This window comes from Neoarius graeffei, chromosome 26 (genome assembly GCF_027579695.1).
Source record: "Neoarius graeffei isolate fNeoGra1 chromosome 26, fNeoGra1.pri, whole genome shotgun sequence".
Classification (NCBI taxonomy): domain Eukaryota; kingdom Metazoa; phylum Chordata; class Actinopteri; order Siluriformes; family Ariidae; genus Neoarius; species Neoarius graeffei.
Window position 1 is genome coordinate 5,273,271 of NC_083594.1, and position 24,946 is coordinate 5,298,216.

Consider the following 24,946-nt stretch of genomic DNA (forward strand, 5'->3'; position numbering starts at 1 on the left):
ATAGCATAAGGACCTAATATCCGCAAGTGTCATAAGCTGACATAAGAACATTATGCCAACAAGTGTCATAAGATGACAAAACTTTCTGCCCACAAATCACATGAGATGGCATAAGAACTTTATGTCATCAAGTGGCATAAGATGACATAAGAATCTTCTAAACAAAGGTCATAATACAGGATGTGAACCTTACATCAACAATGGTCATAAGATAGCATAGGAACCTAATATCCACAAGTGTCATAAGATGGCACAGGAACATTTTGACAAGTGTCACAAGATGACATAAGAACCGTGTAAACAAGTGGCAAAAAAACAACGAAAGAACTGTATTTCAAGTGTCATAAGATGACTTCTCAACAAATGGCATAAGATGGCATAAGAACCTTATCTCATCATTATGTCAGCAGGTTGTCAGCTTAATATGCATTATAATAAAGTTCTATCTCAGATTCATTCTTAACACAGATTGAAACGTATCATAAAAAGGTCATGAAGTGTCATTATCATTTTATTATCTCTACTTACAGCAAATTGTCCTTTGCTTTGATTTGACACGACAAAATTCGAAGTTATATCTGACTCGGGTGTTACGTCAACGCGACACTGACACTGAGTGCGTTTACATGCACATAGAGAAAATTGAATTTCTGCTGTTGCTCGACTGAAATCGAAGTTCTAAATGCCATGGAAACACCTTAGCTCGGCTGAAATCGAACCGAACTGGATTTCTCGTAATCGAGCTACGCGACCTAGATTATGCGATTGTAGCCGAGCTACTTAGTGCATGTAACCCTATCAAGCTACGTAGTCGAGCTACTTACTTCAGCACTGCCCCTTCTGGAAGTGACGAGACCACAAGCGGGAAACACAACAGCCTCGGTCGAAAAAAAAAACCAGCCTCGGTCGGCATGACACGTCACCTTAGAGGCCACTTTATTAGGAACACTTGTGTCTGGGCATGTACGCACCCATTTCCAATTAGTTGGTAAGTTATTAGCATGTTAGCAGGCTAACAGTTAATATGTTCGCCATTACAGATCAACTTCAACTTAGTGGCCATTTTATTAGGAACACTTCTGTTCGTACATACAAACACTCTTCTTGTGAACACGGACGGTGTTGCCAGACTGGGCGGTTTCAAATACATTTTGGCGGATTTTGAACATATTTTGGGCTGGAAAACATCAGCAGTATTTGGCAACACTGAACACGGAACTGATAACTTTGTTTTCTTGAATAGCTCTTCTTCATGACGACAACCGGAAGTGTACCAACACGGTGGGGCGTGTAGCGCCACCTGTGGCTCGGGTGCACAATGTACCTCACACAATAGCTCGATTTCCTTGTGTGCATGTAGGATTGGCTTTCTCTGGCACCCCTGCTGGGACCCTTAGCTCGAATACCGACAGTAGCTCGATTTGGATGTGCATGTAAACGTACTGATTGTTGTATCAGCGAAGCATGTCATGAAGAGCTTATGCAGGTGTTATGTAGGCCTATGTGCACCAACTTGAGTTAAATGTAACCCAAAAGAAACCTTGCTGTCCACACAGTGTCTCCATGCCACTGATTTCTATTCCTAATCAAAGGCTTTGTTATTTAATGATTATGGAAAGGTCACGGCTGCGTTCGCTTTTATTTTTCCTTCAGATTTCAGCTCGCGTTTTAAACAGATTGGCATTTCAGGACTGTTGTGAATCTGATTATTTATAAACAAATTGGGTTTTTTCCCCCCTTTTCATTTCTTTCTCGACCCCTACCCACTTCACCGCACACACTCCTTTAGATTCCATCCCAATGGGGATGCATGTGTGTGTGTGGGGGGGGCGGGTAGGTGGGTTGCTGTATGGTATCAGCATTGCTATAATGAGCAGAGACGTTCAGGATCCAGATGGTGCCGGTCATGATCAGTATCACTGCAGTGTGGCCTGCAGCCTGAAGACAGATTGGCTGCTTGCAAATGTCACTAACCTCTAATAATGTCATGGCTGAAAGACGCCTCGTTTTACTGATGGTTTGCTCATACACACGGCTCACACACACGCACAGAGGTTTCTGCGAGAAGACATTTCTTTCGCATTTAAAGAAGTCGTCTCCAGTGTCAGAGGTAAAGCTGTGACTTATTGTAAGTCTGTAAGTCTTTGTAACATGACAAGACAAGCTGTGTTTCTCGCTGCGGTAACATAAATGAACAACACACACACACACACACACACACACCAAGTGTCTTAGTTCTTACTTACTCATATAAAACCAAATCATTCAAGATTATATGGATTTTTATCCTTTTGCGCTAAATAATTTAGCAAGACCAGCAAGACTCCGACATGACACATCAACGTGTGCTTTTGACAATACAAACCCTACCAAGTTGGAGTCATAACCGTAACCCTTCTGGAAGGAAATCTGTATCCACTTCCAGGACATGCGTACAGAAGCCCGGTGATGAAGTGGTCCATTTCCAGCTATGATTTCTCTGACAGAATCATTCATCACTTTGACCGATCCTTCCAGCTTGTTAGCAGCTGTTATTCGGTCCCTGATGAGATGTCGGGATTTTGAAGGGTGTTTAGTTGCGTGTAAATGCATATTGATGTGGAAGACAAAATAGAAATTCTGGTCTTATTTACAAAGGGCAACACGTGCTAATTTCATTTTAGATAATTCTGAATTATTCATTTTGTATCAATTATATTGTCAGGGATTCCGCCTCTCGATTGCACTTACCTTTCATTCGTGTCAGATGCTTTCAATTTGGTTTCGGGCCTTTCATTGTCCCGTCCTGTCATCGGCGTCTCATGGTTGATTATGCTGTAATAAGTTGTGTACTCGGAACTCGGAAAAGCCCAGTTGTGCAATGGAACGTCAATCAGCCAGTGGCGCCTCCAGAAATATTTCATAGGGGTGGCCAGATGGGGACACTTAAAATCTTGGGGTGGCACACCAAAACCAAAAGCCATAATTTCAGGATATCATTATACTGTTGTAGTAAACCGGCCAGTAGAAAACTATCAGAAAGACTTAAGGAAATGCCTACTGATATACTTTGGTTTATTGTAACGGAACTCAGTTATACATGTCGAAAATCCGTCAAAAAGCTGCTGTAGCAGCACTATTTAGCACTTGAAAAGCACACGTTACGACGCATACTCCCCCCTCTTCTTTTACTAAAGAATATTTTGACTTATTTACTTACTGGTAGTCTTCTCCGTCTTCTCTCTTAACTCCTTTTGAGGTCATTATTTACCTGTGTAGGTACAAGCGGCGGTCACGCGCACACGCTGAGCCGTTGCTGTAGGAGCGCGCAAAAGCGGCGGGGTGGAGGGGAGGGGCTGCTGTGAGTGAGGGAAGATGATCTTCCCTCACTCACCGAAGATCAAGAGCGTCTTGCCTGGCTGGCTGTGCATTTGGGATGAACTGCATAACTGAGGCTACTACAATCTATACTGGTCAGTGGGGTGGCCAGTAAATTTGTAGGGGTGGCCACAGCCCCCCCTGGCCACCCCCTGGTGGCGCCACTGCAATCAGCTCAGAAATCCTGGTGAGGAACTTGTACAAAATCCATCTATCCTAAGTTTTACTTGTCACATCAGTATATAAACTCGATTAAATTTTATTTTACTTATAGATAGCTTTTGGGGTTTTTTTTGTGAAAAGGTGTTCTGTTTTTCACCTAAGCTTTGCATAATCTAAACTATTTACTCTAAATTTGGGATTTGTGAAGTCATGCTGGTGATTTCAGCCTAATTGTACTAAAAAAAAAAAACCTTTGGGACAGAGATCCTTTTTATGAGCGAAGATTAATGAAATAGCTGGCATTCATTATTTGTAATTTCTCTGAACTAATTATGATTTATAAATGAGACCGTTGATGACAGTGTAGCTCATTCCAGCCCAGTCTAGTCCAGAAAGAATGATCTAAAGTGGGCCACCACAATTGCGCAATAAATGTTGCAAGCTATATACACTATATACAAGCTATACTGTATATAGAAGTGATATCCACCCTAGGAATACTGACCTATTTACCAGAAAGAATCCAAAACGGTGAGGAATTGACCGAGAAGAAGCGATTTTTGTTGAACTGCAAGACTTAATTAGTTCATAACTTATTAATAATTGTAATGAAGCAAATCTGGGTAGAAGTTATATCCACCCTAGGTCTCACTACCTTCATGCCAGAAAGAATCAATATCAGTGAAGAATTGAGGGAGAAGAAGCGATTTGTGTGGAAACTGCTCGTTAGGGATTGATTGATTAATTACTCCATATCTTTATTATTAATTGTAATTATGCAAATTTGGGTGGAAGCCATATGCACCCCAGGCAGACCAACCTTCCTGCCAAAAAGAATAAAAATCAGTGAAGAATTGAGACAGAAGAAACGATTTTCGTGAAATATGGATGACACCAGATAGACGACGGACAACATGTGATGGCATAAACTCATCACCTGTTGGCCGGATGAGCTAATAATTCAAGCAGCTAATCTTTATACTGTATGTTTATCAAATTCAGAGACCAACAATACAGATATGACCTTGCTCTGGGCAGCCATAGTTTTCCAAGCAAAATCTTTGGAACGTGGACCTCAAAAAAATCGGATTGGAGTTCTGATGTCGCTGGATTGCAGGATTTTGGCGTGTGCCCATATCGCATTCATTGTTGTTGTTGTTGTTGTTGTTGTTGCTGCAGAAAAGCACTAGCAGGGCTCAGGGGAGCACTTCATCCCAGCGCTTCATTGGTTTTGTTTCCATGACAGGAATATTTAAATCATGTCAACACTCTAACCGTTGTATGATCGGATGTCTGAAAATGAATGACAGTGATGATACCAGCTCCTTTCTGAAAAAAAAAAAAGCTCAGAGAATTTCAACTCAAAGTGTTTGGAGTGGCCGCACAAAAATGGCAGAGAGCTGTGAAAATAGAAGCTTGGGTGCAGTGCTTTTTCTCCAGGCATACACTCTCTGTGCATGAGGGACAACTGAAAAATGTTGCTGGTGCTCAGGAAAAATCTCATCTCATCTCATCTCATTATCTCTAGCCGCTTTGTCCTGTTCTACAGGGTCGCAGGCGAGCTGGATCCTATCCCAGCTGACTACGGGCGAAAGGCGGGGTACACCCTGGACAAGTCGCCAGGTCATCACAGGGCTGACACATAGACACAGACAACCATTCACACTCACACTCACACCTACGCTCAATTTAGAGTCACCAGTTAACCTAACCTGCATGTCTTTGGACTGTGGGGGAAACCGGAGCACCCGGAGGAAACCCACGCGGACACGGGGAGAACATGCAAACTCCGCACAGAAAGGCCCTCGCCGGCCACGGGGCTCGAACCCAGGACCTTCTTGCTGTGAGGCGACAGTGCTAACCACTACACCACCGTGCTGCCACTCAGGAAAAATAAAAAAAATAAAAAACGCTATGTGCACATGCGGGCGGCACGGTGGTGTAGTGGTTAGCGCTGTCGCCTCACAGCAAGAAGGTCCGGGTTCGAGTCCCGTGGCCGGCGAGGGCCTTTCTGTGAGGAGTTTGCATGTTCTCCCCGTGTCCGCATGGGTTTCCTCCGGGTGCTCCGGTTTCCCCCACAGTCCAAAGACATGCAGGTTAGGTTAACTGGTGACTCTAAATTGAGCGTAGGTGTGAATGTGAGTGTGAATGGTTGTCTGTGTCTATGTGTCAGCCCTGTGATGACCTGGCGACTTGTCCAGGGTGTACCCCGCCTTTCGCCCGTAGTCAGCTGGGATAGGCTCCAGCTTGCCTGCAACCCTGTAGAACAGGATAAAGCAGCTAGAGATAATGAGATGAGATGAGATGAGATGAGATGAGATGAGATGAGATGAGATGAGATGAGATGAGATGAGATGTGCACATGCATCATTAGTTTACTTATGTATGCCCTGTTGCTTCTGTGCCTTGGTGCAAAGTTTTATTATTTTTATTACTTTTTTTTCCTTAATCCTATTTAGTCTAAGCATTGTTTTTGGAGTTCTCTTTTTTTCTGGTTCTGATGCTCACCTGTTTTAGTTTGTGGGTTGTCCTGTGTCAAGGTTTCAAACAAGCCTGTGTTTTGACCAATGTTGAAGACTCTGACTATGATTTCTGGATGACGCAAAATATAACACATCTGTACCAGACCTCCCAAGTGACCTGGATCTGGTGGGTCAGACCTGCAAAATGAAATCCAAACCAGCTGATCTGCCAAGACATGAAAAAAACCTGCATCAGAAAAATCTAAAGAGTAATGTCAAAGATCTGTCAGGATTTATAGCCGAGCTCCCCACGCGTGAAGCGATGTGCCATACTTAACAGAACATGGTAATGCATCGACTTTATTTTTGATGGCTTTTGCGACCATATGGTACCCAGTCGTAAGTGCAAGTCAATGTATCTCATAAGCACTTGACCACTGAACAATGAAACTTTTTATCTTTATTTATGTAAGATAGATGCGTTTTTATCCAGCACTTATTTATCCATCCATCCATTATCTCTAGCCGCTTATCCTATACAGGGTCGGAGGCAAGCTGGAGCCTATCCCAGCTGACTATGGGTGAGAGGCAGGGTACACCCTGGACAAGTCGCCAGGTCATTGCCAGGCTGACACAGAGAGACAAACAACCATTCACACTCACATTCACACCTACAGTCAATTTAGAGTCACCAATTAGCCTAACCTGCATGTCTTTGGACTGTGGGGGAAACCGGAGCACCCGGAGGAAACCCACGGAGAACATGCAAACTCCGCACAGAAAGGCTCGTCGGCCACTGGGCTCAAACCCAGGACCTTCTTGCTGAGAGGCGACAGTGCTAACCACTATGCCACCATGGCACCCCTACTTATTTCATTTAATTTATTTAATTTGCTTTTTTTTTTTTAAAAAAAAAGAACATGGGATTATTTATTAACACATTTTACATTCATATATAAGCTTAAACTTGCTGATAAGTGTTTTTGAACTGATTAACAGCTTATTAAACAGGCCTAGGTCATATAATACCCTAATGTCTGTAATGATCTCAGACTAATCTGTGATTTATCAAATGTCAAGGTTGTTGCCCCATCAAAATAAACACTGCTTGGTGCTGCCAAACGCAAAGTGTGCTGTTAAAAACTGACAGTGGATACATGATCTACTTACAAGTTTTGATACCAATATAAATGGCATAAAAATTAAGCTGAAATGCTTGGAAATTGCATCTTTCAATGCCATTAAAAACATTTTGGGGAGAACCCCAGACATCTCCACCAGGAGGGGGACACACTCTCCCACACCCTTCCCACTTTGATGGCTCTGCTGCCATCAATCAGCCGCTGCACAGCCTCAGTCTCCGGAATCACTTCAGAAATGGACCAGCATTTGGTAGTTGGAAACTTGGGACCTACATTGTACTCCTTCCACAATTATCACAAAAGTTTTGTGTACTTTCAGAAACAATCAGGTTTCACTCAGGTGTCCCTCAAGGGTGTATCTTTGGTATGTTTCTTTTTTTGTTGTTGCATGGAAACGTGAGTGAAGTGTATCTTTAGGCTAATTAAAACAATTATAGCCCTGGGCTATTAATGTGGTGCTGGTGCCTAATCCCAAACCAGTTCCATGCATTTACTGACCATTTGGTTCTCAAACCTGTCCAAATGCAGGCTGTATCTCCAAAGCAGAACCAAGACAGAACTGGCACTAGCTAAACATCAAAAGCCCCACTCCAAAACCGTGCGAGTTTTGGGTGCTGAGTAGGGCTGAAGTGAGCTCAGTCGTGCTGCTCTGAGGTAGTCGAAACGCGAGCCGTGTTGGGCTGAAGTGAGCTGAAGTGAGCTGAAAAAGGGTAGTGGAAAAGGCCGCCCAACCGAGCAGAGTGGGGCTAGGGGCATGAGGAGACACTCCCCTGTGCACTGATTGGTGAGGAGGAGTATCCTCACATGCCCACACACGCCCCGCGAGCATGCTGGGATCTGTAAACACCGTAAACCCAGAAGAAGAACCCGGTGACAACAAGCCACAGCACCAAGACCCATAGATTTACATAGAAGACTAGATGCCTCGTCCCCATTGCCCGTCAACGAAGTCGAACGTCCGCACATGGCGGCCATCTTACCTCAGACAGCTGGCTTACCCATTACATTGTGTTGGTAGCGATATGTACTTTTCAGATGACCGTAACTTCCTCAAATTTCAATCGATATTCAAACGGTTTGGTTTGTTATATAAAAAAAACAAACGGAAGTATGTATTTATGATATTAATGATGAATAATCATTTTATGTTTTAAAAAAATACGCATAGCTTGGCGAAAATATTTCAGTCTACTACAGACTGTAAGACAGCATGCATGCTGAAATTCCTATGCTGTGAGAAGCCTAACACTGCATACTTATGGATAACTGCGGCCTTAGTACAAATAACCATACAATTTATTTCCAATTTTTAGTGAAAATATTTTTACATGTGATAGGGCCGTAGGGGAAGCTGAAGTTAAATAAACAGCTTACTCACTTCTGAAACTTCAGAAATACTTAATCCACCTCAAAAACCTAATGCACTTACAGCATAGCATAATAACAAATGTAAACTCGCATCATAGCATAATAACAAATGCACTGCCCGAGTAAGTAATAGTATAAAACAGTGACAGCGACTCACGGTAGTTCGTGACAAAAAAAGCATTTAATTAATCACATGTGGTTATACTTCCAAGGATAAAAAGATATCTTTACATTTACAAAAAGAACATTCAAAGCTGATTATCATGTCAAAGTCAATATATGTTAGCACAGAAGATTGAAATTTCATTTGACTAGGCTCCAATGTGCAGTTAAAATAAAACTAAACATACTGATATAAACATCTACAATTAAAACACACACAGACACACACATCATCTTGTCATCAAAGTCAGTACTTTGATTTCCTGTAAATCATAATGTGAGTGCTGTGCTGTGCTGTGCTTGCGTAAGTCTTCATACCCCTTGTCTGTGGTAAGATGGCCGCCCTGTGCGGACGTTCTGGAATACGCGGTGAAGAATCTAGTCTTCTATGGAAATCTATGCCAAGACCAGCAACACTAACGACTCCATGTCCTCCATGTTTATTGTTTACTATCCGGGTCGTGAGACTACCGCTTAAAAGATCACTGATGTCACTGTTTGCGCCGCCTAACGACATCACGTGACGTCCACCCACTTTCGCTAACTCCACCCAATGTGTCCACCCACTTCCAGCCAGCACGGTTCAGCGCGGTTGTAGTCGAAATGCAACTCCAACAGCCCCACTCAGCTCGACTCAGCCCAACTCAGCACCGCACGGCTCAGCCCAACTCAGCCGCGTTGGTAGTGGAAAAGCCCCAAAAGGTGCCCAAGATGTACCACTGATGGTCTCACAACCAATGATACACTTTTCCCAAAGGAACTGTTTGTGTATCAAATAACTCAAGCAAAGTTTATAGGAAATTCTTTAAGTTTCATTCAGATTTGACCCTGAACCTTGTCCTTCACTCTAACTTTAACTTTTCAAAATGCTTCTAAATCTCCAAGCATGAGACCATGCAACGGAAGCAAGTTGTTGAAATTGGATGTGGTCCATGCCTCGGTCAAGAGTGTGAACTTATATTTTTTGCAAAGACAACCTTGACTAAGCTTGACTAAGCCATGGTCTGTATTGCATGTGACATTATTACATGGAGCAACAGGGCAGCATTCTCAAACTTTAAAGCTCAGAAATCCCCAAGGAGCAGTTTGGAGTTTCATTCACACAGAATTTTCAGAGATTTCATGCATAGTTAATGCTGTCGACATCAAGTATGTGGGGAAAAAAATAACACTTTTCCACCACATTTATTCATTTATATCAAGAGTAGAAATATCAAGGTCAAAACATGATGGCTGTAAATATTCATTAAAATTCATAGTGATGCAAATCCCCCCTGCAGTGGGCACGTTCCACTGGCAGGTGCTGACAAACCAAACAATATTCCAACATGGGGGAGAAAAAGAGACAACTAAAAAAAAAAAGACTTAATGCTAATACAAAATGAGTAAAATAGCCTCAATGAGGCCGTAGCTCATACCGGCCACTATTGTTGTGTGTGAGTTTGAAATCTGATCACTCCTATAGGAGGAGTAATGATTTTCGTGAAATTGCACGTGAACCCTCTGTAGCCTCATCCATGGCAGGTGGCACCACCTGGTGAACAACTCTTGTTGGAATATGTCTTTAGAGTCTTCTGGGTGAGTTTCAGTGAAAACATCCCAGCAGTTTATGAAGAGTAGCGTTTAATGTGAAGAGTCACCCAAAAATTTCAGACACCCATAAAACTGTAAATATGACTGGTGGTACGGTACTACCATCTTGACAGTTTTTATGCACAGCCACTTGGGGAACATTGGATGAGAGTTTGATCGAAATCCCATCAATCCTGTAGGAGGAGTAGCGATTTTTGTAAATTGTGGACTGACGATTAAGATGGGTGAGGACAGATGACGGACGGACGACATGTGATCGCATAAGCTCATCTGGCCTGACCTATGGCTGGATGAGCTAATAACCTCTGGATTAAAGTGGCCATCCAGCATTAAATTTTAACGGCGAATTCTGTCTAACCACGCTTTTCGACGCTTAGCTTCTTTAGGTATTCTGTAAAACTTTAAATCAGGAAAAGTCATTTTCCCCCATGTGAATCTGAAGAAATGACTGAGGTTATCTGACTTAGTAAACAAATATAGCACCTGATTACCCCCCAAGGCGCAAAGCATTATGGGTAATGTGAAAGTAGTCAATTCAGCTGCAAGAAAGGATGATTAGCCACCCCCAGACTCTAACTATAACTACTGTTGCCTTACAGCAAGCAGGTTCTGGGTTTGAACCTGCCGGTTGGCCAGGGCCTTTCAGTGTTGAGGTTACAGGTTTTCCCTGAGTCTGCATGGGTTTTCTTCAGGTGCTCCGGTTTCCTCCCAGAGACCAAAGGCATACAAATTAGGTCAAGTGGCTACTCTAAATTGCTCATCGGTGCAAATGTGAGTATAAATGGCTGTCTGTCTTTCTTAGTCCTGCAATTGCTGGGTTTCACATGATGTCACATCCGCGTCATTAGTTATTCAAAACTTTACCTGGTGGTCTACCAAAGCTCAGTTGACAAAGCGTTTGTACGGAGAAGGTGCATTGCTCGCATGTAAAATGCCTTACGCTTATGTTGTTTTAGGTTGTTTGAATCGATCAAACCATGAAACTGATAAAAGTTTGTTCAGGGTTCCCCGTGAACTAATAAAAAAGGGTGAACGAACACAGGATTTCACAAAAAGATGTCGAGAAAGGTGGCTTTTGAACCTCTCATTGAAATCGAAGGGAGCCGAGTCGAAGCATGCTCGAGTTTGCCACTTTGCCAGTTTCACCAAGTTTGATCACTTGGTGAAAGGTTTGTATTTCCCTCTCAGCTCTGTCCTTAGTGTTTTCCAAGTACTTTTCTTGCTATGTGTCGTTATTTTACGGTACTTTTTTTCGTCACCAAGTGTTAAAGTCCTCAGCTGTTTCTTTGTTTACTCCTCACAAAGTCCATATGCATGAAGGTCGTAACAAAATTCTTCCCCAGCCGTACAGTTACAATGCGCCGTGATCACTTCTCCGTCTCGTTTAACTAAGATCCAGGTCTTTAAAGGGGTTTCTGATGATCTTTGTGAATGATTTAGCTGAGAGATAAGAGCCAACACAAGTGAGAATCAAGCCAACTGTTGTTTGCTTACACTTCAACTTGCAGCGCTTCATTGTAAAGACGTGAAGGAAAAGCTTAAAAAAACAGACTTACACGGGCAAAAACAATACAGGATTCATTGGGCAGCGACTTGATAGCGAGATCCTTTACCCAGCTACATACTCTTCCACACTTTCATCTGTTTTGCGGTGTAGAAGGACGTCTGCAACACCAGATAGTTTGAGATGTCAGGGAACTCGATTGAAAGGTAGTTTTCAAGATCGTATGACAAATCTTTCTTATGCAGACTGTAGGGGTCGATTCCATTGCACATAGCAATCTTCTGAATATATCTAAAGCCGGGCGGCACGGTGGTGTAGTGGTTAGCGCTGTCGCCTCACAGCAAGAAGGTCCTGGGTTCGAGCCCCGGGGCCGGCGAGGGCCTTTCTGTGTGGAGTTTGCATGTTCTCCCCGTGTCCGCGTGGGTTTCCTCCGGGTGCTCCGGTTTCCCCCACAGTCCAAAGACATGCAGGTTAGGTTAACTGGTGACTCTAAATTGAGCGTAGGTGTGAATGTGAGTGTGAATGGTTGTCTGTGTCTATGTGTCAGCCCTGTGATGACCTGGCGACTTGTCCAGGGTGTACCCCGCCTTTCGCCCGTAGTCAGCTGGGATAGGCTCCAGCTTGCCTGCAACCCTGTAGAAGGATAAAGCGGCTAGAGATAATGAGATGAATATCTAAAGCCAGCAGTGGCTTCGAGATTACGAGCGTACTCTGATAAGTTATCACTAGTTGTTTGCACTACAGCAGCCGTTGAGACCACCACTTCCGGTAAAACTGCTAAGAAAAGTCATGTGACTGAAACCCAGCAATAGATTGGAGACCTGCCCAGGGTGAACTCTGCCTCTCACCCAAAGTCAGCTGGGATTGGCTTCAGCTGGATAAGTGGTGTAGAAAATGGATGGATGGATGGATGGATGGAATCTAACACTGTACCCACTGCATGGTGGTTGTTTAGGAGTGTATTGCTGTTTGCAAGTGTTCCAGTTGATACGTGTTGCTGATTGCATAGTTACGGGTAATCTTTCAGAACTTCAAAGCCATGAGAAGGGTCCACACTTGATGAGCATGTAGTCTTGATGCTTATCGTGGCCTGCTTTCCCACTCAAGGAAAAAAAAGAACAGAAGAAAAACATCATAGTGTGCGGATTAATGGGATGATATGTGTGAAGCAAACAGACAAGGATAAATATCGCAATCAGGAATTCTTTCAGGTTCCCTGGGGAGAGGATTGTTCCAGAGGGGGAAAGAAAAGACCCTGAAATTGCTTAAATTGCTAATTCATGTATCTCCAGTCATGTATCTTCTTTCCTCTTATCAGTATGCTTGGTCCGTCGACAGCTACACTCTCATTAAACACTCGACTTCAGAGTTGACTACAGTGCCGTGATGCTTATATGCAGAATATATCTGAAAGTATTCTTTGGTCAGTTTCTTTACTTCCTGGTCAACAAACAACAATAATATTTTAGTTTGAAGCCAAACATCAGTATGATCTGTGAGCAAAACCAGCATGGTCTCACATTTATAATTTCTTCTTTATGTGAGAAGTTTCAGGATTAACACATCATACATTGTGAGATTTATACAGTTACTTATCTTGAACATTATATTCAGTAATTAGCATGGATTTTTCAGTAACTTTCATGAAACTAATTTAAAAATGTGCATAATTAGAAGAATGAGGAATCTCAAACGGGTCCACCTAGCACCCTAAAGATTTTTTTGTTTGTTTGTTTCACCCTCCGGGTTAACTCCTTAAGTGGTTTTCATTTTGCAAAATATTTCAAGGAGAGCTGATGTAGAAAACTAGAATCTTTAGATATGCAAAAGAACCCTTAAGGAACCCTTAAGAGTGTAGGCTCATTGAGGAACAGGGTTACATATATTCATTATATTTTCACTCAGTCATTTATGCTTAGTAAGCTCTATCCTGGTCAAGACTGTGGTGAATGCAGAGCACATCCTGGAAACACTGGGAACGAGGCAGGAATGCATACTGGATTGGACACCAGTCTATTGTAAGGCATCACGTACACACCTATCTACACCAAGGGGCAATCTAGGCTCGCCCATATGGTTTTGGGAGTAGGGAGGAAACTAGAGAACCCAGAGGAAACCCTCAGAGACATGAGGAGAACATACAAAACTTCCAACCAGCCAGTAACCCAAAGCTCAGGATTGAACCAGGGATGTGGAGTTGTAAATCCAACCACATCACCCTTGCTTGATTGAATGTGTACACATGTTTCACTTGATGTAAATTGACCTTTCTCATCTTTTTTCATGTTCTTCCAGCCTGTGAAGTGGGCTTCTACAAACCTTTGGCTGGAGACCAGCTTTGTGGAAAATGTCCTCTCCACAGCCACTCAGAGACCAGAGCAGCTCTCACTTGCCCTTGTGATGTCAACTACTTTCGGGCATCTTCTGACCCTCCTGGTGCCCCTTGCACAAGTATGCTGCAATATAATCTGTTTGAGTTTATTTGACTTAAATGGGAACATTATGTCCAAATGTCCAAGACTTCACAAGAGTAAAAAAAATATAGCATAGCTAGATCCCTTAGCAAAGCTAAGAGACGAGGCCTTTTCTTGGGGGGAAAAAGACTAATTCTAAAAAAAAATTACACTTTGATCTGCAAGTCTGATAACTTCAACCACCTTGATCCTCTTGCAGTTAACCCATAATTAAGTGCTATCTGACTCTTGTGTCCCTACAGGACCTCCCTCGGCCCCAGTAAATGTGATTTCATCTGTAAACGGGACCACCGTTAATCTGGAATGGGGTTCCCCTCTGGACACAGGCGGCCGTGCGGATATCACCTATGACATACAGTGCCAGAAATGTGTAAAGCATGGAGGGCAATGCGAGAACTGCAACATTGGAGGAACCTCTGTCAGTGGAATATTAGGAGCTGCTGTTGGAGCCCAAGGAAGTACTGGTGGAGGAACAACTGGGAGTGGAGGAGGTTTAGGTGGAAGTGGAGTGGTGTCACGGACAGGAGTCATCTCAATCAGGTTCATCCCCCAGCAGAAGGGACTGACCGAGCCATGGGTGAATGTGGTCAACCTGGTGGCCCACACTAACTACACCTTCCGCATCCTGGTGATGAACGGGGTGACGCACTTGAGCAAGGAACCGATGCCTTATGCCACAGTCAACATCACGACAAATCAGGCAGGTAGGAGACTTTTATTACATGTTGAGTAGCCGACAAAGCTTGGTTTCTCTCGAGTTTTGGGTTTGGGAAGAACTTGCTTGAACTAGCAAGTACAGTCTTGAGAAAATGGTCAGCAAGTTCTGGTTGTCTTCTTGGTTTACTGTCAAGCTGATGACAATGTTTCTCTACCAGACAGTGCTCCCAGTAGAACCCTTTTGAAAGCTAAAAACCCTTAACTTAAAGAACTTAAAGCTACTTTGGTGAACTGATTATTAAATGTTATCCACAAGTATTCCAGTCATGTAATAACATTCTAAAGACAAGAAATTTGATCATGACTTTGTTTCCAGCTCCGTCTCAGGTGGTGGCAATCCGTCAAGAGAATGCTAGCACAAATAGCATCACCCTCATGTGGCATGAACCTGAGCAGCCCAATGGAGTAATCCTGGAGTATGATATTAAATATTATGAAAAGGTGGGACAACTTACCTTTACGTGAAATGTGTTTAGTGTTGTGAGATTAATTGAGAGCATCAAGTATTGTATTTAATTTCTAAACAAATATGACAGCAGGGATATTCATGTTATTTTAGATGCAATGTAAACAAGACAATGTGGCTCAAAAAAATGCTTCACAAAAAACAAATGACCAGCGTGAATCATTAGAGAAGGGTCACGTTTGTTTACGGGTTAGGTTGGCTGCAGATTGTGCAATTCAATCCCATGGCTCGATGGCAGCTCTGTTTAATTGAATGGAAATTACTAACCAGTGGTGGTTTGTCACGATTTAGTCTGATTATTAAAAGTGACAATGAACGGCAAACAGCATGAGCCATGCCAAGCACTAGGGAGCCGTTAATTGCAGAGCGAGTTGGGAGCTTTACCGCCTAATGGGCCAAGAGGGATCTCAGCTGTGTGGGGGAATTAGGAAACAGTGATCGGCACCACATTGAGAGCAAATGAGATTTACATGCAATTGCTTATGAGGTTGAAGTGCTTTTCAAGGTAAAGACCTGATTCATAAACAGTTGTCTCAGATGGAAAATTATAAAATAAGAAAGCTCTTGTGAGAAGAGTTTGGTACACCAAAGATGTCTACCTGTCTTAACTAGGATCTTCATTAGCATCATGGGTCATGCTTTAAAAACCTTTAACTAGTACAATATAAGTTTGATCAGGCTGAATTATCACAGCATACATCATGAGTCACTTGTTCAGGCTGGAAAAGTTCAAAGAGTCTGTCTGGAATTTTCCCATAGGACAAGGAGCAGCAGAGCTATTCCACCCTGAAGTCAAAGACAACAAGCGCTAAAGTGTCTGGGCTTAAACCTGACACCAGCTACATCTTTCAGATCAGGGCCAGGACCTCGGCTGGGTGTGGCCGCTTCAGCCCGTACGTAGAGATCCAGACTGGAAAAGCGGGTAAGGATCGTATGGGCCGCACGGTGATGTAGTGGATAGCGCTGTTGCCTCACAGCAAGAAGGTCCGGGTTCGAGCCCCGTGGCCGGCGAGGGCCTTTCTGTGCGGAGTTTGCATGTTCTCCCCGTGTCCGCGTGGGTTTCCTCCGGGTGCTCCGGTTTCCCCCACAGTCCAAAGACATGCAGGTTAGGTTAACTGGTGACTCTAAATTGAGCGTAGGTGTGAATGTGAGTGTGAATGGTTGTCTGTGTCTATGTGTCAGCCCTGTGATGACCTGGCAACTTGTCCAGGGTGTACCCCGCCTTTCGCCCGTAGTCAGCTGGGATAGGCTCCAGCTCGCCTGCGACCCTGTAGAAGGATAAAGCGGCTAGAGATAATGAGATGAGATGAGATTATTAAATTCAACTAAAGTGCATACTCATGTCGGCTCGATGGAAGTCCGGGGAGGAAAGAGAGATCCCAGAATGTTTTGCAAAGTTGTTGCTTTGCAGTAATCAGTGAGCCATAATAAATGAAACAAAGTCAATATTTGGTGTGAGACGACCCTTTCCTTTAAAAAAAAATAGTAGTCTCAGGTCCAGTGAGGTCAGTTTTATGCAGAAATGAGCTGTAGGTTTTTACTGAGCATCTTACAGAACCAGCCACAGTTCTTCTGGACACTTTGTCACACTCGCTTCTTCATTTTGCACCAAAAATTTTCCAGTAGCCTTCATTATGTTTTCTTTATTAATCTGCAAAGTGCTCTCTTATGGAATATGCTGCTCAGACATATTACAAACCTTTTTTTCCCTATAACATTTAATTTTGTGCTGGGAAAAAAAAGAACATTTCATACGCTAAAATGTTTTTGTAATGTTTTGACTCGATTATGGATTATATAGAAGTCATATGATAGAAATCTATAACAAAGTTTGTATGAAAAAAATAGGGGGCTAAGACTTTTGCACAGTACGGTATATATTATCTCATCTCATCTCATTATCTCTAGCCACTTTATCCTGTTCTACAGGGTCGCAGGCGAGCTGGAGCCTATCCCAGCTGACTACGGGCGAAAGGCGGGGTACACCCTGGACAAGTCGCCAGGTCATCACAGGGCTGACACATAGACACAGACAACCATTCACACTCACATTCACACCTACGCTCAATTTAGAGTCACCAGTTAACCTAACCTGCATGTCTTTGGACTGTGGGGGAAACCGGAGCACCCGGAGGAAACCCACGCGGACACGGGGAGAACATGCAAACTCCACACAGAAAGGCCCTCGCCGGCCACGGGGCTCGAACCCGGACCTTCTTGCTGTGAGGCGACAGCACTAACCACTACACCACCGTGCCGCCCCGGTATATATTATATCACAAATATTATTACAGTATTCGAGTAACATCCAGAATTATCAGCATTCAAATCTGATTCACTGATTCAGTTTTATGTTCTCGGGAGGTTGCTGGTTTCATCACTGTGAGATAAAGAGTGATTGACAGATAAATATCACACAACGGTTTGAGGTTGACTTGATTTAAAAAATGATATGCTAATAATTTACATGTCATATCATATCATATATATATGTATATCTGATAAGAATTTATCTTTCCTTTTCTATCCCTGTACTTGCATGACCTTTCCGTCATCTTCCAGCCCCCTTACGTTACAACACTGTGACGATTATCTGGATCTCCATGGCGCTGATCTCGGGGCTCATCACGTTTTTGGCTCTTATCATCTGCAGAAAACGGCAAGAGGAGTACTTTTGATTGTCTGCCTTTTCTTTTTTCTGTTTGTTTTTCTTTTAAACTAGCACATGATATAGGAAATGAATATCTGTTGATTTGTTTAATAGCATGATTCCATCTATAGTCATGAAGTGTTGGAGTGCAATTTTCTTATTTAGACTTAACAACTCACTATTTCAAGCGAGTATGACATTATTATTATTATTATTATTATTATTATAATAAACTACAACCCCGATTCCAAAAAAGTTGGGACAAAGTCCAAATTGTAAATAAAAACGGAATGCAATGATGTGGAAGTTTCAAAATTCCATATTTTATTCAGAATAGAACATAGATGACATATCAAATGTTTAAACTGAGAAAATGTATCATTTAAAGAGAAAAATTAGGTGATTTTAAATTTCATGACAACAACACATCTCAAAAAAGTTGGGACAAGGCCATGTTTCCCACTGTGAGACATCCCCTTTTCTCCTTACAACAGTCTGTAAACGTCTGGGGACTGAGGAGACAAGTTGCTCAAGTTTAGGGATAGGAATGTTAACCCATTCTTGTCTAATGTAGGATTCTAGTTGCTCAACTGTCTTAGGTCTTTTTTGTCGTATCTTCCGTTTTATGATGCGCCAAATGTTTTCTATGGGTGAAAGATCTGGACTGCAGGCTGGCCAGTTCAGTACCCGGACCCTTCTTCTACGCAGCCATGATGCTGTAATTGATGCAGTATGTGGTTTGGCATTGTCATGTTGGAAAATGCAAGGTCTTCCCTGAAAGAGACGTCGTCTGGATGGGAGCATATGTTGCTCTAGAACCTGGATATACCTTTCAGCACTGATGGTGTCTTTCCAGATGTGTAAGCTGCCCATGCCACACGCACTAATGCAACCCCATACCATCAGAGATGCAGGCTTCTGAACTGAGCGCTGATAACAACTTGGGTCGTCCTTCTCCTCTTTAGTCCGAATGACACGGCGTCCCTGATTTCCATAAAGAACTTCAAATTTTGATTCATCTGACCGCAGAACAGTTTTCCACTTTGCCACAGTCCATTTTAAATGAGCCTTGGCCCAGAGAAGACGTCTGCGCTTCTGGATCGTGTTTAGATACGGCTTCTTCTTTGAACTATAGAGTTTTAGCTGGCAACGGCGGATGGCACGGTGAATTGTGTTCACAGATAATGTTCTCTGGAAATATTCCTGAGCCCGTTTTGTGATTTCCAATACAGAAGCATGCCTGTATGTGATGCAGTGCCGTCTAAGGGCCCGAAGATCACGGGCACCCAGTATGGTTTTCCAGCCTTGACCCTTACGCACAGAGATTCTTCCAGATTCTCTGAATCTTTTGATGATATTATGCACTGTAGATGATGATATGTTCAAACTCTTGGCAGTTTTACACTGTCGAACTCCTTTCTGATATTGTTCCACTATTTGTCGGTGCAGAATTAGGGAGATTGGTGATCCTCTTCCCATCTTTACTTCTGAGAGCCGCTGCCACTCCAAGATGCTCTTTTTATACCCAGTCATGTTAATGACCTATTGCCAATTGACCTAATGAGTTGCAATTTGCTCCTCCAGCTGTTCCTTTTTTGTACCTTTAACTTTTCCAGCCTCTTATTGCCCCTGTCCCAACTTTTTTGAGATGTGTTGCTGTCATGAAATTTCAAATGAGCCAGTATTTGGCATGAAATTTCAAAATGTCTCACTTTCGACATTTGATATGTTGTCTGTGTTCTACTGTGAATACAATATCAGTTTTTGAGATTTGTAAATTATTGCATTCCGTTTTTATTTACAATTTGTACTTTGTCCCAACTTTTTTGGAATTGGGGTTGTAAATATCTCATTATTTTGGAATAATAACTCAGTCGTTATGCTGAGTGATCTCATTATTTCACATAACACATTATTTCTAGTTAATATCTCATTACTTAGAGTTGATAACTTAATTTCTTGCTAACATCTCATTATTGTCTCATTATTTCAATGTAATACCGTTTTGTTTCATTATTCTAAATGAAATATCTCATTAATTTCAGGGCTTTGAACCGGTTCAAGGAACGAAAACGAAAACCGGGAACTTTTTCTATTTCACATGGAACAGAAACGAAACCAGAAACTTTATTATTTTTTTATGTTCCGGAACAGAAACGCTTATTAAAAATAATGGTAACCGGTTAATACCGGTTTTTATTTCGTTCCTCAAAGTTTCTGTAGCCTACAAATAGTCATTCTTCTCCTGCGCAAGTTTCTATGACCCGCTGGGGTTCACTTCCTGTGTGACGTTCGCTGACTGAATGGAGAGCGCGGGAAGGTGGACTGCTAGTGAGTAATTGCATTACTGAGTGTCTGAGCAAAGAAGAGCCTGAACGATGCAACCTCCCTATTGGCTGTTTGTAAAAATATATCAGTTGTTGCTCTTCCCACGGGAATCATCGCGGGCTCGAGACACGAGACCTGACGAGTTAGTTCGTTGATAGCAGAACAAAATGTCTGGACACAAATCGGGTTTTCAGAAAAGGAAAGAAAATAAACGGAGGGTCGAAAATACAAAAAAGGAGGCAGAAAATGCAAAATGAGTTTTAAGGTAGGACAAATGGTTACTTTTCTGAGGCAGCCCGCCGTGGCTGCAGGCTTTCAGTTGTCATTGAATGGTTACTTTTCTGAGGCAGCCCGCCGTGGCTGCCTGCAGGCTTATTGATTATAGTCCATTTAGTTAAAATAGTTGATATAAAATGTTTATAGTTATAGTTATGTGATGGTTGTCCTGATTTAGACTGGTGGGTTTTTTTGGGGGGGGGTTGCGCGATGTTGCACCCGGGTCCAGATTAGGGCAGAACCGGCCCTGGCTACATTTCAGGTGTAGTTTGTTTTATGAATGTATGTACTTGCATAGATGTGTACTTGGTCTTCCAATATGGCGCTTAACAAAATCTCGCGGCACGGTGACGTCATGCGGTAGCCCTCTATAGGGCCTGACTAGCCTTTGGTAACACACTAAACGAATTATCTTTCATTTTTGGCACTTTTTCTGTTTGTGTAGATGGGAAGACATACTGAGAATCCAAATCGCCAACATTTGAAATAATAATAATTGTTTTGAATTATTTCTTGTCTTATTTAATGAAGGTTGTAATAGAATTAGCCTACATTTGGCTTAAGCTGGATGAGACAGAGACATAATTTTATAGCCATTTGTTAAACAGCTGACAGGGAACGTAATTAACCGTTCCGGGAACGAAATTTTTTTGTTCTAACCGGTTCGGGAACGTCTATTTAATGGTGGAACCCAAAACCGGAAACGTTAAAATTCCGTTTCTGTTCGGAACGAACCAACAGGAAAAAAATTCCGGTTCAAAGCCCTGATTAATTTCCATCCAAATCATTATTCTGACTGAACATCATATAAATTTTAGTTGATATCCTGAAATTTCAAAATATTGTCATTATAATAACCATCAATAACTAATAAATGAAGAGTTTGGTTCCCAAATGCTATACATCCAATTCCATTATTTCGAGAAAAATCACTTTTCCTGATTACGGGAAGTGATAAAAGGAAAACCACTGTATCCTGTTTTAAAATGTATTGACTAACTCCTTAATGATAATAAACTTCAAAACTGAAATCCAGAACTAACTTTTAACTGAACCAAGTAATTTTTTTTCTCAAGTCCCTACATATCCATGCCATGGCATTTTCCCAAAAAATACTACATATCCCTTTCTATTTAAAGTGCATTTAACTGTGTTCTTTCATGACAGATATATCTGAAATTGGATATATAATGTACTTTAGCATCCTGAAAAATGGCCAATGTCAGCCGGTGTGAGTTTATCAGCATGGCAAAACACACATGTACATGCTTTATGCGTGCACACAACGTCTGGTATTTTCCCGGCTCCTGAATGCCACATTTTCTTAATGTGTTCTCGATTATGATTTGCTTTTGACGGCCTACGTTTCTTCCCCACTGGTGAAACCATCACGGCCTCCTCCGTTCCATCAAAATTATTCATAATTCAGCATGAAATTGTCCAATAAATGCGAGAAGTGCCAAAGCGATTTCCTACTTCATGGGCGCAGCCATCTTCACGCCAACAGCGTCCTCTGATTGGCCAAATGGATATGTCTGGTTTTAAGAAAAATCAGTGATGCCGCTTGTTGTGTTTTGGAATGAAAGGCCATAATGCAGTGTGTAAATCAATGGTAGATATCACGTTTTGGCGAAAACTGAATATGGTACGAGTAAGATATCATAATTGCTGATGGTTTGGTGGTGGTAATTTCAATTTTTCAAATTTGGCGTTTATCGCATTTTGGAACCAAACTCTTCAATTATTTCAAGATATTTTGAAAGTTCTTTTTTATTTTTCAGGTATTTTGTGATAGATAGATAGATAGATAGATAGATAGATAGATAGATAGATAGATAGATAGATAGATAGATAGATAGATAGATAGATAGATAGATAGATAGATAGATAGATAGATTTATTGTCATTTACCTGTACATTTAGAATGCACATTTGAACGAAATTTCTTTCCACTGGCTTACTTTAATATAACTGCCACATACAGTGGTGCTTGAAAGTTTGTGAACCCTTTAGAATTTTCTATGTTTCTGCATAGATATGACCTAAAACATCATCAGATTTTCACACAAGTCCTAAAAGTAGATAAAGAGAACCCAGTTAAACAAATGAGACAAAAATATTATACCTGTTCATTTATTTATTGAGGAAAATGATCCAATATTACATATCAGTGAGTGGCAAAAGTATGCGAACCTCTAGGATTAGCAGTTAATTTGAAGGTGAAATTAGAGTCATGTGTTTTCAATCAATGGGATGACAATCAGGTGTGAGTGGGCACCCTGTTTTATTTAAAGAACAGGGATCTATCAAAGTCTGATCTTCACAACACATGTTTGTGGAAGTGTATCATGGCACAAACAAAGGAGATTTCTAAGAACCTCAGAAAAAGCGTTGCTGATGCTCATCAGGCTGGAAAAGGTTACAAAACCATCTCTAAAGAGTTTGGACTCCACCAATCCACAGTCAGACAGATTGTGTACAAATGGAGGAAATTCAAGACCATTGTTACCCTCCCCAGGAGTGGTCGACCAACAAAGATCACTCCAAGAGCAAGGCGTGTAATAGTCGGCAAGGTCACAAAGGACCCCAGGGTAACTTCTAAGCAACTGAAGACCTCTCTCACATTGGCTAATGTTAATGTTCATGAGTCCACCATCAGGAGAACACTGAACAACAATGTTGTGCATGGCAGGGTTGCAAGGAGAAAGCCACTGCTCTCCAAAAAGAACATTGCTGCTTGTCTGCAGTTTGCTAAAGATCATGTGGACAAGCCAGAAGGCTATTGGAAAAATGTTTTGTGGACGGATGAGACGAAAATAGAACTTTTTGGTTTAAATGAGAAGCATTATGTTTGGAGAAAGGAAAACACTGCATTCCAGCATAAGAACCTTATCCCATCTGTGAAACATGGTGGTGGTAGTATCATGGTTTGGGTCTGTTTTGCTGCATCTGGGCCAGGACGGCTTGCCATCATTGATGGAACAATGAATTCTGAATTATACCAGCAAATTCTAAAGGAAAATGTCAGGACATCTGTCCATGAACTGAATCTCAAGAGAAGGTGGGTCATGCAGCAAGACAACGACCCTAAGCACACAAGTCGTTCTACCAAAGAATGGTTAAAGAAGAATAAAGTTAATGTTTTGGAATGGCCAAGTCAAAGTCCTGACCTTAATCCAATGGAAATGTTGTGGAAAGACCTGAAGCGAGCAGTTCATGTGAGGAAACCCACCAACATCCCAGAGTTGAAGCTGTTCTGTACGGAGGAATGGGCTAAAATTCCTCCAAGCCGGTGTGCAGGACTGATCAACAGTTACCGCAAACGTTTAGTTGCAGTTATTGCTGCACAAGGGGGTCACACCAGATACTGAAAGCAAAGGTTCACATACTTTTGCCACTCACAGATATGTAATATTGGATCATTTTCCTCAATAAATAAATGACCCAGTATAATATTTCTGTCTTATTTGTTTAACTGGGTTCTCTTAATCTACTTTTAGGACTTGTGTGAAAATCTGATGATGTTTTAGGTCATATTTATGCAGAAATATAGACAATTCTAAAGGGTTCACAAACTTTCAAGCACCACTATATAACTATTGCACATAATCCATGCAATAGTTATAATTTACAATTAGATACTAAAAAATACTTAAATAAAATTATATTCTATAGAATAGAATAAACTAACTATGCTACATTTATTAAATATATTGCACAATAAAGGATTTATAGCCGCACGTAGGATATTGCACATCGTCCGCATAGTGAGGTTCTTGTCCAGAGGGAATGGTATAGTAGGGGATTATTTAAAGTTCAGGAGTCTGATGGCTTGGGGGAAGAAGCTTTATTGCTGCATTTTTTTCTTGTTATTTCATTATATTATGTAATTATTCCTCCTTCATATTCTCAGCATGTCGAGACATGTTACTTTATTATTCCTACTTCATTACTCACAATTTTTAGTTAAAGATTCTGATTGCAAAGTTGGTAAAATGTTCAATTTCTATTGCTGTTGGAGTTTCGAGATGTTTCCTTGCTCCACACACACACTGTGTATCCTGTGTGTACATGTTTTGCTGAGATAAAAAGCGTCCCACATTTTACGATTCTGAAGATCGCTAAAGCAAGCGAGCAACAATCTAAAAAAACATGACCACCATGGAGCGTGTTTGATCTACTTTTAACCAAAACAAGTCAGCATAGATGAACATGGTGGGCTCCACTCTCCCGCCAACAGAAAAGAAAAGGAAATCCTGCCTAGTGAGTGCAACTGCAAGATACA

At 41.8% G+C, this 24,946-nt stretch overlaps 1 protein-coding gene across 1 annotated transcript in view; it reads left to right on the forward strand.

Moving 5' to 3' along the window:
• Nucleotides 1-24,946, forward strand: part of epha8 (eph receptor A8) — a 112,510-nt gene that overhangs the window by 61,418 nt on the left and 26,146 nt on the right. The window contains exons 3-8 of the mRNA XM_060910470.1: nt 14,046-14,201; nt 14,467-14,646; nt 14,752-14,928; nt 15,258-15,382; nt 16,167-16,329; nt 17,970-18,066. Of these exons, the coding sequence (XP_060766453.1) occupies nt 14,046-14,201; nt 14,467-14,646; nt 14,752-14,928; nt 15,258-15,382; nt 16,167-16,329; nt 17,970-18,066 (898 nt within the window). The remainder of the gene's footprint in view (nt 1-14,045; nt 14,202-14,466; nt 14,647-14,751; nt 14,929-15,257; nt 15,383-16,166; nt 16,330-17,969; nt 18,067-24,946) is intronic.